General features: G+C 39.1%; 1 protein-coding gene across 4 annotated transcripts in view; it reads right to left on the reverse strand.

Annotated features, from left to right (window-relative positions):
* The window catches only part of CNTLN (centlein), a 292,701-nt gene extending 283,664 nt beyond the window's left edge, over window positions 1–9,037 (reverse strand). For all 4 annotated transcript variants that reach the window (XM_032307449.1, XM_032307446.1, XM_032307448.1 and 1 more), the window contains exons 1-2: window positions 8,592–9,037; window positions 2,294–2,382 (exon numbers count right to left, since the gene is read on the reverse strand). In XM_032307449.1, coding sequence (XP_032163340.1) covers window positions 2,294–2,382; window positions 8,592–8,951 — 449 coding nt within the window. In that variant the 5' untranslated portion in view covers window positions 8,952–9,037. The remainder of the gene's footprint in view (window positions 1–2,293; window positions 2,383–8,591) is intronic.
* Window positions 9,038–16,688: the final 7,651 nt, after the last annotated feature.

The raw sequence follows: 16,688 nt of genomic DNA on the forward strand, positions 1-16,688 counted from the left end.
TGGTAGGAGACAAACAACAACCCTGTAAAGTCCTCTCTCCGATAACAGCATTGTTCTGGGCGACACCATTGTCCTGCTTCTGGAAGGTGTACGTGTTCACCTAAGAGACAGTCTTTTTCTTTTGGAAAAACACCAAAGGATTTAGGGGTTCTGGGGTCATCAGTCTATACTCTTAAATGGCTCCAGTAAAATAAACACAGAAGACAGAAGCCAATGTGATACCATGTTTGTAATGGCAGAAATCTGGAAAGTTACAAATAAATTGTGTAATGATATCCCAACCTTGAGAATTATCCTCAGGCCAAGAGACAAGACGGGATCATAAATGAAGGACCGACCCCGGAGTTCTAACCTGAGACCATAACCATTTATGGCTTCGTGAGCTCAGGCAAATCTTGTGAGCTGTGACTTGATGGTGACTGTCCTGCCCAGCAAAAGACTACTGGTAGCCAGTGAGCTCAAGAATGGACCGGCACTTTCCAAGAACTCCAGAGCCAGACGCAACTCATGATAAAATACCATTTCCTTGAGCATAAAGTCTAAGTTGCCCTCCTTCCCCAGTGGGCAAAGAAAAAAAGTCTTTCTGTAAAGGGAACCTTCTCAGGTATTACGATGGGGCCTGAGAGAGTCGTGCATCATGCAAGTCCCTTCTGGGAAGGGGTGTGGTGTAGAATCCTAGCTGGTCTCCTGCTTTCCGTGGTCCAGTTTTAGAGATGGCTTTTTTTTTCATTTAACATTCTATCATGTTCACAGCCAGTATTGATGGCTACATAACGTTTCCTGTGGGGTACAGTTAGTAACCCTCTGTTCCCCTATATTTTAGACGTTCAGGTTGCTTCCAAATTCCCACACAAACTCCTTTGTATCTACAGCTTTGAATGTATTTTGGATTATGTCATTAGACGGGGTCCCTAAAAACAGGATTAGTGTATCAAAGGGTACAAACCAGACACTTTCTATGTGGATTATCCCAGTTGCCATTGCCCATAACAATGTCGGAAAATAACAGTTTTACCAGCATTTATCACATTAGTATTTCGCTTTCCTATTTTTTCCCCAATTTAATAAGAAAATGTACCTCATTGCTATAATTTGTATTGTTTTGACTATTAATGAGAGAAACCTTCCCCTATATATTTATGAACCATTCTGACTCTTTTGTCGCAATGTCTCCTTTGGCCATTTACCAGGATATTTGTGTTTATTGTTTTTTTTTAACATTTCAGGGGCACCTGGCTGGCTCAGTCGGTAGAGCATGTGATTCGTGATCTTGGGGTTTGAGGTATGGGCGGCAATTTGGGTGTAGAGATCACGTAAAAATAAAATCTTAAAAAAAAATAATAATTTCAGGGGCGCTGGGGTGGCTCAGTGGGTTAAAGCCTCTGCCTTCGGCTTAGGTCATGATCCCAGGGTCCTGGGATCAAGCCCCTCATCGGGCTCTCTGCTCAGCAGGGAGCCTCCTTCCTCTTCTCTCTCTGCCTGCTTCTCTGCCTACTTGTGATCTCTGTCTGTCAAATAAATAAATAAAGTGTTAAAAAAATGATATTCAGATTATATAATCATGATTCAATTAAAGAAAAGGAAAAAGGCATCCATGTGCTTAGCTTCTCACTTAGGCAATGTACTGGAAACCATTTAATAAGAAACCAAGTGTTTTAATTGTTAGGCTAAGCTTCATGGGACTACTATATACCAAATGTTTGATAAAGAGTACCCAGCATCACTCCGCTGTTTCTAATGACCAAGGAGAGGACCAATAATCTATAGTTAAATGAATGGGCATCCCCTACAGTGTAATACAGACTACTAACTGAAATCCCTCTGTCTATTTCAGAACATTTATTCTATTCTGACAATGTCATCTCAGACTTTATAGTACACAATGCAGTTACCTCAGGGGAAAAGTGAGCCATGTCTAGAAAGCTGTGAATAGAGGTGGTTTCAGAGTAAAAAGCCAAATAATAGGTACTTCTCCAATTTTTAAAGTTGAGCTGTGAGAGCTCAACACACACATATACACAGACACATTAGACGCACACAGTGTCCAAGTCATAGCATTATCTCTTACCTGCCAACTTCCCAAATACATCAGAATATGAGCAGGAGACATGGCCTATTTGTATTTGGTGACTTGGCACCCCTTGAAATAAGTCCAATAATTATAATATCATGCTCCACATTCATTTGGAAGTCAAATCTCTTTAGGGACTTAATGCCAAGTTTTAATTTTAATAATAAAGCAAAACAAATTCAACAAACCAAATACTCATAGAAAAGTAACTTGAGAGCTCACCTTTCTACAATCAAACTGACTGCTTGTGAGAGATCTGGGTTTGTCACCTGGAGACGTTTCCACAAAGACCATACAAATTCTTTATCAGCCTTAAAGAAACAAAAGACATTTTTAATGCACTGCTTTGTAGTTAAATCAGAGAAGACACTACATTAAATGAAAACAATGAAAGAAATTACTTGATCCCTAGTTCTATTACTATATAGAACAGGAAAGCTTTATTTTAAGAAGTTCTTAGCACTCCACATTCTGGCACTTCACATTCATGTTTACTATTTCTACCAGCGACACTTCAGGGTTGTAAAGGTTGGAATGCTGAATAACATGACAAAATTTGCTTTAAAAGAGAATTGCTCTCTATTTACTGCTCCATTTTGCAGCCCCCCTTTTCAGCAAAATTCCTTGTAAGAGTTACCTATAATAATGGTCTCTACTTCCTCACTTCCATTCACTCTATTACTTTCACCAGTCAGATGTCCCTCCCCGCTATGATGTTAAATTCCTTTTTCAAGGTCCTCTATGTAGCTGAATCCCATAGACAATGGGCAGTTTTAGTCGTAATGCCTAGGCCAGTTGTTACGACAATTGTGACTGAGTTATGAGTCACTTTGGGAGAAGTTTTTAAAAGAAGTTTTTAAAAACAGTGATGATCTAGAGATTCTGACTTAATTGGTTTCAGGTAAGTTTCAAGCACCAGTATCTTTTTTAAAAGTTCCTCAGGTGATTTTGTGCACTCAAGGTTGAGAACCATTGCTCTAGGGGACCTCATTCAGTTCCATGGCTTTATGTATTAACTACATACTGAGGACTTACAACATTTCCATCCTTAGCTGTTTTCTCCACCCCTAGGTGCAGACACCAATCTCCAACTCAATAATTTCATCTGAATACCTAGTAGATATCTCAAATTTAACTTAAAAAAATTATTGATTTCCTACTTTTTACAAACTTACTACTCTTCAGCTCAGAAAATGATGCCATCATCTAAGTCGTTTGCTCAAAGGCCTAACACTTACAAGTCAATTCTGTTCTCTTTTCTTCATATTTCATATCCAGTCAGTAAATCCTATTGTTTTTACCTACAACATATGTCCCGTTCTAACCATTTCTCACCACCTCCACCACCATCCTCCTAGTCCAAATCAACCCCATCTCTGGCCTAGCCATCCATAGTGGTCCCCTGGCCTCCTTAGCTCAAAATCCTCCAATGGATTCCCATCAGATTAAGAAAATAATCCAAATTCTATAACAAGGCTACAAAACCCAACATTATCTGACCCATACACACCTCTGCAACCTTATCTATCACTCTCTCCATTTATTATACACACTGGTTTTCTTGTTCCACTTGTGCCAGGGCCTCTGCACATGTACCATGCACCAGATTTTCATGTAGATTATTTCCTCACTTCATTCAGGTCTTTGCTTAAATGTCACCTCAAAAGAAAATTCTCTGACTACTATATTTACAGCCACCCAAACTCCTAAGTCTCTGATAACCCTTTACCCTATTTAATTTTTTTTTCACAGCACATTTCATATTATTTTATTTGGCTGGTTGGTTTTACTTGTGCGACAGATATTTCTATTTGGATCTGTGTCCATCATCCATTCTCTCCTTCCTATTGGTAACATAAACCATTTGGCTCTTTGCTGCCCAAGTAAAACCCTGGCCCCTCTTACCTATGGGATGTGACCAAGTTCTGCAAATGAAATATAAAAGTTACTGCTGGGAATCTTAAAATTAGACTCATGTCCACAAAATGGGTTACAAATATTGTTTTCCAGTACGTTGTTGCTTATTTAACTTTATTTATGATGGAGTGCTTTTGCAAAAAGGTAATTATTACTTTTATATATTCATATTTCTCCATCTTTTCTATTATGGCTTATGGATTTTATTATCAATTTTTCTGATTGGCCTTCTCTACTCAGAGATTACAAATATATTTACTACATTCACTTCCTTCTAAAATTTTTATGTTTTCATTTTTTAATGCTCAAATCTTTGATCTACTTTGACTGCTTACTTACTTGTTTTCAGAAGACTTCTGACAGCCCAAGTACTAGAGAGTACTACCTTATTTAAACATTCCTATATATCATGCTTTACTTTATCCTTTTAGAAACAAGAATTTAGAATTTGGGTATTAAAATGATTCAAGTTAAAAACAAGAAATGTCAGTATATAAATCACATGTCATAACCTGCCTAGAAGGTAGTGAAGGTAAGAAAGAATAAACCATGCAACATAATGTGCTCTAATAGCTCTTATTTTTAAAAGCATGATGAGGAAATTACAAAATCCCTGGAAATCAGTAATATTTATAAATTTATCTTACAGTTCACTTCAAAACAAAATAGCAAAGATTTACATGTATTTTCACCTCAACTTTTCTACCTAAAATACTAAGAATTAAGGTTAGCATTAAGTAAAAATGTAAAAGAGTAAAAATTTCATAATTTATAAAATGAATTACTTCCACTTAAATATGACTTAATGACAAACGGCTTAGCTCTAGCACAGTGAAAGAGATACAGCAAGAAAACCGAAAAAAATCTCTACATCACAAAGTATAGTAAACTCAGCCTACAAAAGAGTTGACCAAATACTCAGAGATTTGAATCTATATTATCTTAGTAATGGACTCACCTTGGCTTTCACTTATTAGCTGGTAGGGAAATAAGTATCAACTTGGCAGACACAGACACCCAAAATTATCTTTTTCACTGGGTACATACTTTTCCCCGCACCTAGTTTAATGACTGGCAACATAACAGACCCTCGTTTTATCTCTACTGGAGGAATGAATTCAACAAACATATGAAAACTATGTCCCTCATTAAATAAATAATTTGCCTACCAGAACGCAGGGAAAACAATGGAATGAGTTTAATTACAAAGCATAGCACAAAGTAGCCTCTCAATAAATTATTATTACAAAAAATAATTACACAAAAAGATTCACATACCAAAACACAACTACTAACAATGGTGAGGATTTTAATTATATAATAGGTTTTCAAGGGGCACCTAGGTGGCTCAGTGGGTTAGGCCTCTGCCTTTGGCTCAGGTCATGATCTCAGGGTCCTAGAATTGAGCCCTACATCCAGCTCTCTGCTCAGTGGGGAGGCTGCTTCCCACTCTCTCTCTCTCTGTCTGCCTCTCTGCCTACTTGTGATCTCTCTGTCAAATAAATAAATAAAATCTTTTTTACAAAATGGGTTTTCAAATTGTTCTTCTTTATGAAATGGATAAGTTTTCAACATACCTAAATATCTTAACAAAAAATATAACTAGTCATATAATCTTAATTCTAATATCACATGCTTCATTTAGACTTAGTTTCATCACTAAAGTTGGAGTAATAAACATATACATATTTTTTTAATTTCATTTTTTAAGTGAACTCTACATCCAGTGCAGGGCTTGAACACAACCTGGAAATCAAGAGCTGCACGCTCTACCGGCTTATCCAGCCAGGTATCAACATATATTTCATTTAAATGCCCTAAATAAGTTTGAACCTGAAACTGGCTCACAGGTTTAGTGAATTATTTTTGGCTGCAACTGAAAAAGAAAATAAGCTTTGAGATATACATACATACATTACACACAAATATATTTGTATGTATATATATGTCTATATATTACACATATGTAACATTACTTCTTATCTTCTGGTATTCTATGGGTGGTAATAAATGTGCCCATACACATACTTACAATATCCTAAACTGCAAATAGAACACATTCTTGAAATTCATAATCAAAATTAAGAGTATGGTGAAGTTGGGTTCTAAATCAATGAATAAGGCATAAATGTCACAAACTTTAAATTGTCCTTTGAAGCACACTTGAAGGACAAGCTATATTAGGAAGCCAATTTCTTATCCTCAGTAGGTCCAATTCAGACAACTTTTCTCCCCACACTGAAGTTAATGATGTTTTCTTCAGCTAAGCATTATGTGCATGTTGCTTGCTAGTATGGAGCCATTAAAAAAAAAAAAAACCTTCAATTTTACACTCACATAAAGTTGGATGATAAATACTTGGAACTGATATTGTTTTCTTTTATATGCTTATTCTGAGTAACTCCAATGGGGTGGAATGGTATATGGACCCACTCAAATCTTCTTGTTCTCCACCAAGTACATATAATTGAATTCCTGTAAGCTAAACATGGGAAAAAACCCAACTAACCTGTATGAAGCTACTACTTATGACTAGATTAATTTGCAGAAATATTTTTCCTCAAAATGTACATTTGATCCATTTCTGTGTCAAATTAATTTGGTAGATCTGAGCGGTATTCTCTTAAAAAATAGAATTTTGAAGAAAAATCAAAGTCCATGACAAACAGAGTAAACATTGTTCCTGAAATTCTAGGTATATGTATGTGTGTATACATACTAGGTTAAGATGAAAAATGAATTTATGTTGAGTTGCAATTTTTGAAAGGTTTGAAAAACGGGGTTAATCCTACATTTTTGGGTATGTGATTTCTAGCTAAGAAAGTAAGTAGAACAAAATAAAAAGGTCTAAAAGTGAATGTTTATGTAAATTTTTTTTTTTTTTATAAAACAATTGGGGGTTCAATTGTTATTTCTCCCAAGTTTACCCAAGAGCAGGAGTGTGGTTTGACCACAGTTTTGAATGGGATACTGACAATCTCATCTCACATTACTGGAATGCCTGTGGTTATCTGACAGTGTCAATACTACAAAAATCTCAAGAACCATGATCCTAGCCCAATTATGACCATCTCTATTCTTACATCTGCCTAGAGCAATCTAATCATCTTCCTAGTCCACATATTTCCAAGGTCACAAGAGCCAACACCATATGTGAAACTACATTTTTAAAGACTAGGGAATGGATTTGGGGGAGGGGGTCAGTGGGCTGTTTCCAACAGAGTGATTTCCTTAAGTCAGTTGTAAAAAGTATCTCAGCTCCTTAGACAGCTGTAACTAGGATATAAAGGGAAAAGGGAGAGTAAAGAAGATATGGGCAAATAGCATCTGAGATTAGGACTTGTCCAAGTTACAAAACCCTTATCATGGGTTAACATCTTTATCCAAGGGTGAGGTGTGCAGAGGACAAAAATGCTTTAGTTCACTGGTGTCTCTCATTTGTTCCTTCGCTCCTTATCCAGTGAAGAACAGAAAATGGGAAAATGAAAAAGCAGTCACATATATTTCCCCAGCCTGTTTAAACAAATGCATATTCAATTTGAACAAAACTGTCCTGTTTTTACAGCCTTGACTCAATCAGCAAGGACCTACAAAAGGGGCAAAATAATCCAATAGAACAAACTATGAGAGAGAATGAATTTCAAGAATTTTTACTAACCTAACTGATGATACTGTTCATAAAGTTACCCTGGTTGTTAGCAATTCCTAATCGGTTCTATCTTGAAGACAAAGTGATTGAACGATTTATTGTTGAGTGAATCCCCAACATTTATATCGCCCAACGCTGTCTAAAGGTTCTGGTAAAATCAGAGAAGAGATGGCGGTAAGGATGCAAAACTCAAATGAAATCAAATCTCTTTGAACATGAATGCAGTCAAGCCATCTTTAATAACCCTACATAGAACAGGCAAGTAAATTAACATAATTGATTTACTAAATGATTTTCACTGGCACGATGACATGAAAATGAATTTTCTGTCTCAAGGACTATAGAATTCGTATAGCTGATTAATAAACATCAAGCATCGTCTATTATGTGTGAAAGTTCCCGGCCTAAGACTCCCTAAAAATTATTGATTTGTGTTTACCACTTAAGTTTAACTTAGGTTGACTTAAGAACAAGTGTGGGTTTGCAAATTAAAAACAGGTTCCTTCATCGGTGGATTTCATTTTAATAGATGTGTTTCAACTTTCCTGTTCAACCTATCAACTCGTGGACTCACTCAACTCCTCTCCAAGTACCACTTAACCGTCACGACCGGGAACTTGGGCTTTTGGGGAGGGGGGGCGGTGCGACTGCACGTTTTGGTGGCATCCAAGTGAAGAAAACCAAACCCAGGGCGCCGAGGCGAACCCTGCCCAGCCTGTTCGGAGAGGGGTGGGAGCCCCAGGTCAGGAAGCCGGGCAGTGCCGCGTCCCCCCAGCACCAAGCAGGGGGCCGGGCTGCGTGTGGAAGCCGGGAGGGAGCGCCGCGGGGCGGAGATGGGTGGGTCCCGAACCCGCGCAGCGACGCCGCCTAAGGCAGAGGGAGAGGGGCGCGCCTACCCACCGGCCCGGCCCCGGCCCCGCTGTGTAGGGGAAAGGCCGGCGGCCACCTCGATACCTGACACAGGGCCAGCTCCTCCTTTAGGCTGCTCAGCTCTTCCTCCAGCAGCTGCGTCCGGGTCACCATCGCCTCCTCTACCGAGATGCCCTCTAGCCGCTTGGACCCCTTGGGCGAGCTGAGGAGGGGAGCCTGAGCCGGAGCCGCCCCCCCTGGCCCTCGCCGGCCCCCTGACCCTTCTTCGCCCCGCCAGCATATATCATTTTTGTCCACGACGCCTTCCCGCACTGCGCTCGCAAGCCCCGAGGCCTCGCTGCGCACTGCGTGTACCACAGTTCCCCGCCCAACACGTGGGGACCAGGGGCCCAACTGTCGCCCTGAGGGCGGAGGGAGCGGCGAGGGCGACGAGCGCGCCGCCATAGCCGCGGCTGCTAACGGGTCAAGTTCCCTGTTGGAAACTCCACCTCCCCTTCCCCATCCCGGCGAGCCCGAAGCTCCGGGACGCGCATGCGCGAGCCTTTTCCCGCCTTGGACCGCGGGGTCTCGCGTTTTCGGATCCTGGCGGGCTTTCCGCGGGACGCGCGCCCGGCGCCAGCGCTAGACTGCGCACGCGCCGTGGCCCAAGGGGCTAGGCCTGTCCCTTGCGCGCGCCGGCGGGACAAGCGCTGCGGGAGTCTTCGGTTCCCAACGCCACGCCTTCCCGCCCGCCTAAAACCCTACCCGCTATTTAGCGCCTAACTTACCTCCCACCTCTTAAAGTCTTCCTTGACAAGCCCCTAGCCCCAAATGATCCTTAACTGTGAATTCCTCCGCCTCCAAGGCCCCTGCCAACTCGTTTGTCACGTTTCATTGACCGCCCTGGAGTGTTAGTTACACGGCTAATCTCCCCAGCGCTGTTGTAAGCTCCTTGAGGATCAGGGAATAAATTCTACACTTAAGTGTTTTCTTCACACCCTTTAGCAAAACTGCTTTAGGTGCAGCTGAAGTCCAGCAAGCTGACTTAATGTCAGGGAGATGTGGAAAGCCGTGTGTTGAGCTGGGACTATCGGGCGGATTTCCCATTTGAATTATGATCCTTTGCGCACCCTTTGTCCTTTGTTTTGCAAGAGTCACGATTTCCTTTAAGTTTTTATGGCAGCTTCTTTATTCAGTTGGCTGAATATCAGAGCGAGTGTGACCCACACGGCCTCGCAGTATGTGTCCTTGGACCTATTGAAATCAGTAATTCTGAGCTTAAAGAAAACCAGCTTTCTTTCCACCCGCCTATCCTCTTTCTTCATCCCTCTCTGCCTCTCGGTCTCCCTTTCTCCTTCCTTTATTCCTTCCTTCCCTCCCTCCCTCCCTTCCTTCCTTCTTTATAAACTTCAAATAGTCAATCACCATCTTTTTCTTTGCCGTGCTAACGCGTCCTACTTGTGAGGATTTTAGTAAAGGGATCGCGTTGAGCTAGCACTAGAGTTTTACCAAAAGTAGATTGCTCTCTTCTGTGAAAGGGTTCTGGAATACAGAGGGCTAAGGTGGGGAAAAGGTGGCTGTGAAAGTAGGGAGGTGAACACTTTAACTGATGACCTCTTCATTTAATCAAAATTACTGCTTTGTGCCAGAATTTAGTCAGCATATCAAAGACACGCTCCCTATTAGAACCCTGCTAAGGCAGGTTGAGTGGGCTTCTTTCCCACCAAAGGTAAACATCCCACGAAACTTATATAAGGATTAGAAAAAGTACACAAAAGCCTGTTTTAGAAGTGACTCCCATACCGAACATTTACTATAAGCTGGGTCCAGGGCTAACTACTTTTCATATATGTACTTACTCAATTCTTACATCATGGTAAAATAGATACTATTCCCACTTTACTCATGAGAAAACTGAGACTTGAGAGATTACTATACCCGGCCCAATGTTCCACATCTGGTATTAGAAAAGCAGAATATGGATCCACTTAATTCTAAAACATGTCTCTGATCCCTTACTCTGTACCTGTCACTTGAAATACAGCATTATGTCTGAGCTTGTAAGATTTCATTGGGTTTAAGATTGGAAATTCTAATCACATAATTCAAAAGGTTGTCACAAAATCAATATGAATGCACATTCTTAATGGTTATTTGTTGTTCACTCAAAAGGGTATCATTTCATCCAATTATAGAAAGATTCTTTTGAAAAACAGTGAAATTTCTTCTATCATGTACAAGAATAAATATACATACCTGCCTCAAAAAGAATATCCTGAATCTATGAGTGGGCAGAAAATTTTTTTCTTTTTCTTTTTTTGGTGATAAAATACACATAACATAAAATGTAGCATTATAACCATTTAAAGTCGCTACAAATAAAATGTCTTTAGGCATGTTCATGGTGTTAGGCAACCATCACCAGTATTTAGTTCCAGAACATTTTCACCTTCCCAAACCAAAACCCCATATCCATTAATTCACTGCCTGTTTCCACTTCCCATCTTCGCCCCCAAGGAGATCACAAGTAGACAGAGAGACTGTAACCAGGTTACCATCAACTTGCATTCTGTCTCTTGGATTGGCCTCTTCTGAATACTTCCTACAAATGGAACCATAACATGTGACCTTTTACATCCATCTTCTTTCACTTAGCATTGTTCTCAAGTTTCATCCATTTTGTAGCATGGACCTACGTCATTTTCTTTTAGCCAAATAATATTCCATGATATGAGTATAACACAATGCGTTTCTCCATTCATCCTCCGATAGATATGTGGGTTCTTTCCACCTTTGGCCTATTGTGAATAGAGCTGCTATGAGCATTCACATATGGGTTATTGTTTGAACACCTGTTCTCAGTTATTTTATATATATACCTAGGAGTGGAATCACTGGGTCATATGGTAATTCGATGTTTAACTTACTAAGGAGCTACCAAACTGTTTTCTACAGCAGCTGCACCATTTTACAGTCCCACCAACAACGTTATGAGAGTTCCAGTTTTTTCACATCCTCACCAACACTTGTTAGTTTCCCTTTTTTATGGCTGTACTAGAGAGTGTGTAATGGTATCTCACTATGGCTGTGATTTATATCTTCCTAATGACTAATGACATTGATCACCTTTTGATGTGCTTTGTGGACATTGATCTTTTTTGAAGAAATGTCGGTTCAAGTCCTTTGTCCATTTTTTAATTGCATTGTTTATTTATTGTTGAGTTACAAAGGTTCTTTACTGGCAGACAATTTTTAAGCATAGAAAAATAGCACATTTTCAGGGTTCCTGGGTGGCCCAATGGGTTAAGCCTCTGCCTTCGGCTCAGGTCATGGTCTCAGGATCCTGGGATCAAGCCCCAGCAGCGATCTCCCTGCTGAGCAGGGAGCCTGCTTCCCCACTCCCACTCTGCCAGTCTCTCTGTCTACTTGTGATCTCTCTCTCTCATTCTGTGTCAAAAAAAAAAAAAATCTTAAAAAAAATTACACATTTTCAGAAGATACATAAGAAGTTCTTTCTTGTATTATTTGCAAAAATGACACAAATAAGTGAAATACTGAATATTAAATTTGTAACTCAGAACAATAAGTTAAAGATCTGTAATACTATCTGAATAAAAATGCCAAAACAAACAACAATGTCTCTCCTGTGCAATTCTTCGTGCAAACATTTAAAAGTGATGATGTCTCTTCTACAGAAATTAATAATAAAGTCTGCCAGGATTAAATATATTAGAATATAGAAACATATAATTCTGTCCATATCATCATTGTACAGTTGAAATATTGTGGAAAATGTGGGAAATGTGCAAATTAGTATCGTATTTAAATTGCATCTCTCATTTGAATTAAAAAAAAATTTAATTCTAACTTCTGTTTAAGAAGAGAAATGTATTAGCAGTTTCTCAGCCTTGATGGTTCTTTGTTTCCAGAAAGAATGCCAAATTTTAAGACATATTTATTTCTCCTTTACAGATTTGGCATAATCTTTATTCGATCAGCAGGGTTTAATTATTAAATTTTAAACCACTATTAGGTACTGATCAGACCTTAAATATCACAGATTTCTTTCACATCATTTTGAAATTTATCTCAATTCTTAGGGCTTTTCTAAGTGAGTCAAATCAAGAGTGGCCTACTGCCCTCCCCTTCAATGTTAAAATAGAAATCCGCATGCTCAATGTGCCAATGTGACACTTGAGTCAGCAGCAGACATATCTTGTCAGTCTAATATAGACAAATTGCAATCCAAGAGTTAGTCAAAGTAAACCAAGAAAATTATTTTATGCTTACAATTACTATAATTTTGTTTGAGCGATTCCTGGCAACTATTGATTCCCTGATCAGTCTGAGAGTGCTCTGTCAAGAACACAGGTATCCAAGGATGACATCATCTCTTCCAGTTGTCCCATGGGATACTCACACAGTTTAAAAACGATGACCTTACAGAGCTCTGACAACAGAACTTCATTTTTCATTTTCATCTTTACTGATTATACAACAATTCAAAATTATTTAAATAATTGTCTTTTTTCTCTAATAATAGGCTTTTCTCAAAATTATCTCCATTGGGCGCCTGGGTGGCTCAGTGGGTTAAGCCGCTGCCTTCGGCTCAGGTCATGATCTCGGGGTCCTGGGATCGAATCCTGCATCGGTCTCTCTGCTCAGCAGGGAGCCTGCTTCCCTCTATCTCTTTCTCTGCCTGCCTCTCCATCTACTTCTGATCTCTCTCTGTCAAATAAATAAATAAAATCTTAAAAAAAAAATTATCTCCATTGAATCCTAATCCCTGTGGGTATTGTTCTGAGAAAAAACAGGCAAGCAAACAAACAAACAGACCCGGATGTTTTAGGTTTGAGTTAGCTCAGCAAAATTTGGAAGAAAATCCCAAATTCCATGAGGAGTTTAACTGATTTAATATAGAGGGTTGCAGAGTTTCAGTTTGTTGTTTTAACATATGACCAAAGTGAGACACATTCCACCTTTTTTGACCTGTGTTGCAATTTCCTCCTCCCTAAGAGATGGGATGGTAGCCCCATAGTCTTAGGTATTCCTTACCTCAAGGCAATATTGCAAAAATATTCCAGCTCTTCCATCTCTTTTGTTCCTCTGGTTTTGCCTGAAACATGAAGGACTTCTTCCATTGCCAGTAACCTTATTTAACATCTCTGTCTTGATGAGGCTTACCCATTCCCTATTCCAGTACCTATATACTATTAAAGCACACACACATTGGTATTTGCTCTTCTCTGATACTGTGATTTAACATCCCCATCCCCATTTCTGGCACAGACTTCCCAAAACCTTTAGAATTTTCTAAATGATGAAAGCTTAAAGGTACCTTTTTCTATGTTAATAACTTTTGGAATGGAGGTAAGAATGGGACTTGGTTACCACTGAAGCCAACCATGGGATTAGAGGGTTAGACATTTCAGACTCTGACTCCCTTCTCGTTTGGCAAGTTGATCAGAGTCTCAACAGGAAGTTGATGGCAACTTATAGCAAATACTTTAAGGAACAGTCAAGATAGAGACAAATTACAAAGGTCAGGGTAGGATGGAAAGAAAGCACAAGTGATAGTAAAATACCTCAAAGCTAATCCAAGGCTGGAAGATGTTATCTCCCTAAACAGAAAGAGGTAAGGGGAATGGTACCAGTTAATGGTACCAGGAGACAGAAAGAACTGTGTACAGAATGCTGCCTGTTGAGAGGTACAGACCCAAGAGCCTGGGAGCCAGGGGAACAAATACTCAAACCTCACTGCTTTCCCTTATGCCCATCTCCTATGTTTCCTACTGGCTGAACCCAACCAGTTCTTACAGGGAAGCCCAGCAGGCCACAGAGCAGGATAGAAAAACATCAAGAGATAGTCTGGAGGGGAAAAGAGAAGATGTCCAGCTCAAGAGTCCAATATAGTCTAATAAACGACAACAGGGACACAGTCTGACTAGCGTTCTATACTATACTATAACTATAACTATAATTGTAGAACTAGTGTTTTAGACTATAACTAGCATTATAGCCAATATATGATTTAAAGTAACAACTCTCATATTGTTCTCATGGCAGCTGGTTGGACATTAAAACTTACAAGTCCATCAAGGAGAAAAAGGTAAATCACATGTTATAAAGAGGAAGTGGAATCCAGGCAAGAGTTAGGTAAAGAGTTCAGGGCTTGTGAACAGAAAAGCACCAAAGGGAATGCATCTACTTTCTTTATTGCCTTCACATTTTAAATTAAAACTCAGTTTTCAGGAATTCTAGGCTAGTCTGTCTAATTCAACTAGTGTGTGTGTGTGTGTGTGTGTGTGTGTGTATACACATTTATATAATATGCCTCCCATATTTTATATATGTATATATATATATGTATATATATATATATCTCCAAGATAATATTATTCAATTTGTATTTTGAATCTATTTTATATTTTGTATCTTTCTTATCATTTTATCATTCTCACATTTTATATACATATGGTTTATTTATATCACTAAATAGATTGTAAGATTTCAGAAGGTAGAAAATGCCTGTTTTTTCTATACCCCTATCTGTATGCGTATTTTTCTGTATACCTATCACGATGCCCTCAAATAGGAGGCGTGTGAGAAATGTCTCTCAACTAGCTCCCTATAAGCCAAAGAAACTCTTGCCCTCAGCAATTACTAGACATTCCTGATGGTCCTTAAGTATATCCCACATTAGCAGATATTGTTTTGGTATAAACAGGAAATATTTTTATGGATTACATACTATTGTAGTTAATATCTGAGGCAAATAGATCACATGCATGTTAACTACTACTATTGGGGGAAAATTGGGACTGTTAAATCATGGACAAAATGGTTCCCAGAACCACTAATATTTCTTTTTCCTAAGTGATGCTTCCTGATATAGCAAAATGCCATGGGAATAAAAGAAGGAAGAAAGAGAGAACACGCAATCAATTTTGAGACCCCGTAGCCAGAACACTGTTCATTCATTCCCTCATCTTTTCAACAAATACCTACTGAATGCTACTAGGGATAGAGCAATGAACAGTCACAATCCCATCTTTGTGGAGCTTATATTCCAGCAGAAGAAAACACAGCATAAACAAATAAGTATACTTGTTAATTAGTGAAAAGTTATGTAAACGGAAATAAAGCAAGGAGGGGAAGGGAGATGACAGTGGTTGGGTGCCGTTTTAGGTAGAATGGTCAGGGAAAGCATTTCTAATAAGGAGTCCTTCAGCAAATGATAATACTTCTATTAAATGGACAGCACATCATGCAGGTATCTGGGAGATTGTCCAACCACAGGGAAAGGTGAAAGTATAAACAAAAAGCAAACACTTATGAGTGAAATCTGAATAGCATAATTACTCATAGGCGGACACATCTACACAAACTCTCCTCCAGGAAGTATTTGTTCTCCTGGTACCCCAAAGAAACCCAATCCCATGCAGATAAAAATATCTACATCATCAGGGAACAAGTTTTGTGACCCACAGATCAATACCAAACTTGAAGTGGCCTTTACAAATCATTTGGTAAGGGCCATAAAGAAATGTTTTCTGTCTCTCCAGAAATATTTCTTGGAGAAATCATTTGAAATAGGATCCTACTAAATGGCATTAATGAAGGAAGAAAAGAGGTGATCTGGAGGGAATAATAGTTACCCACAGATATCCCAAGCTGGTTGTAGATTAAAAATCCACTAACGGAGCTTTTCAAATAATGGTACCTAGATCCCACCTCCAGAGACTCTGATTTAATGGACGTGGTGTGGAGACAAAGTGTTGGTACTTTTTTTAAAGTTCCCCAAATGAGTCTAACATGAAGCCATGATTGAGAGTCACCGAGTTAAGCTGTTAAAAAAACAGGCCAAGAATTACTTCTGAAGTGCGACAGACATCTCATAATTATTCGAAGTGAGTCAGATTATGTATGGAGTACCTACTAAGTGCTAGAAGTTTAACACTGGGGATACAGACAAGAAAAGGCAAACCCACCCCCAACCCTCATGGAATTCACATGGGTAAAGGCAACTGACAAAGAATTAAATAACCTTTTAAAAAACAAGATAGTGTGATAAATGTTACAAAGTACAGGAAAGTGTGATAAGAAAGAGAATATCTGGGTAGGGCTATTTTTGTTACATTCATTAAGGAAAGCCTCTCTGAAGAGTGAAATTTAAGCAGAAACCCTGAAGGATGAAAAAAT

Source organism: Mustela erminea, chromosome 12, assembly GCF_009829155.1.
Source record: "Mustela erminea isolate mMusErm1 chromosome 12, mMusErm1.Pri, whole genome shotgun sequence".
Classification (NCBI taxonomy): Eukaryota; Metazoa; Chordata; class Mammalia; order Carnivora; family Mustelidae; genus Mustela; species Mustela erminea.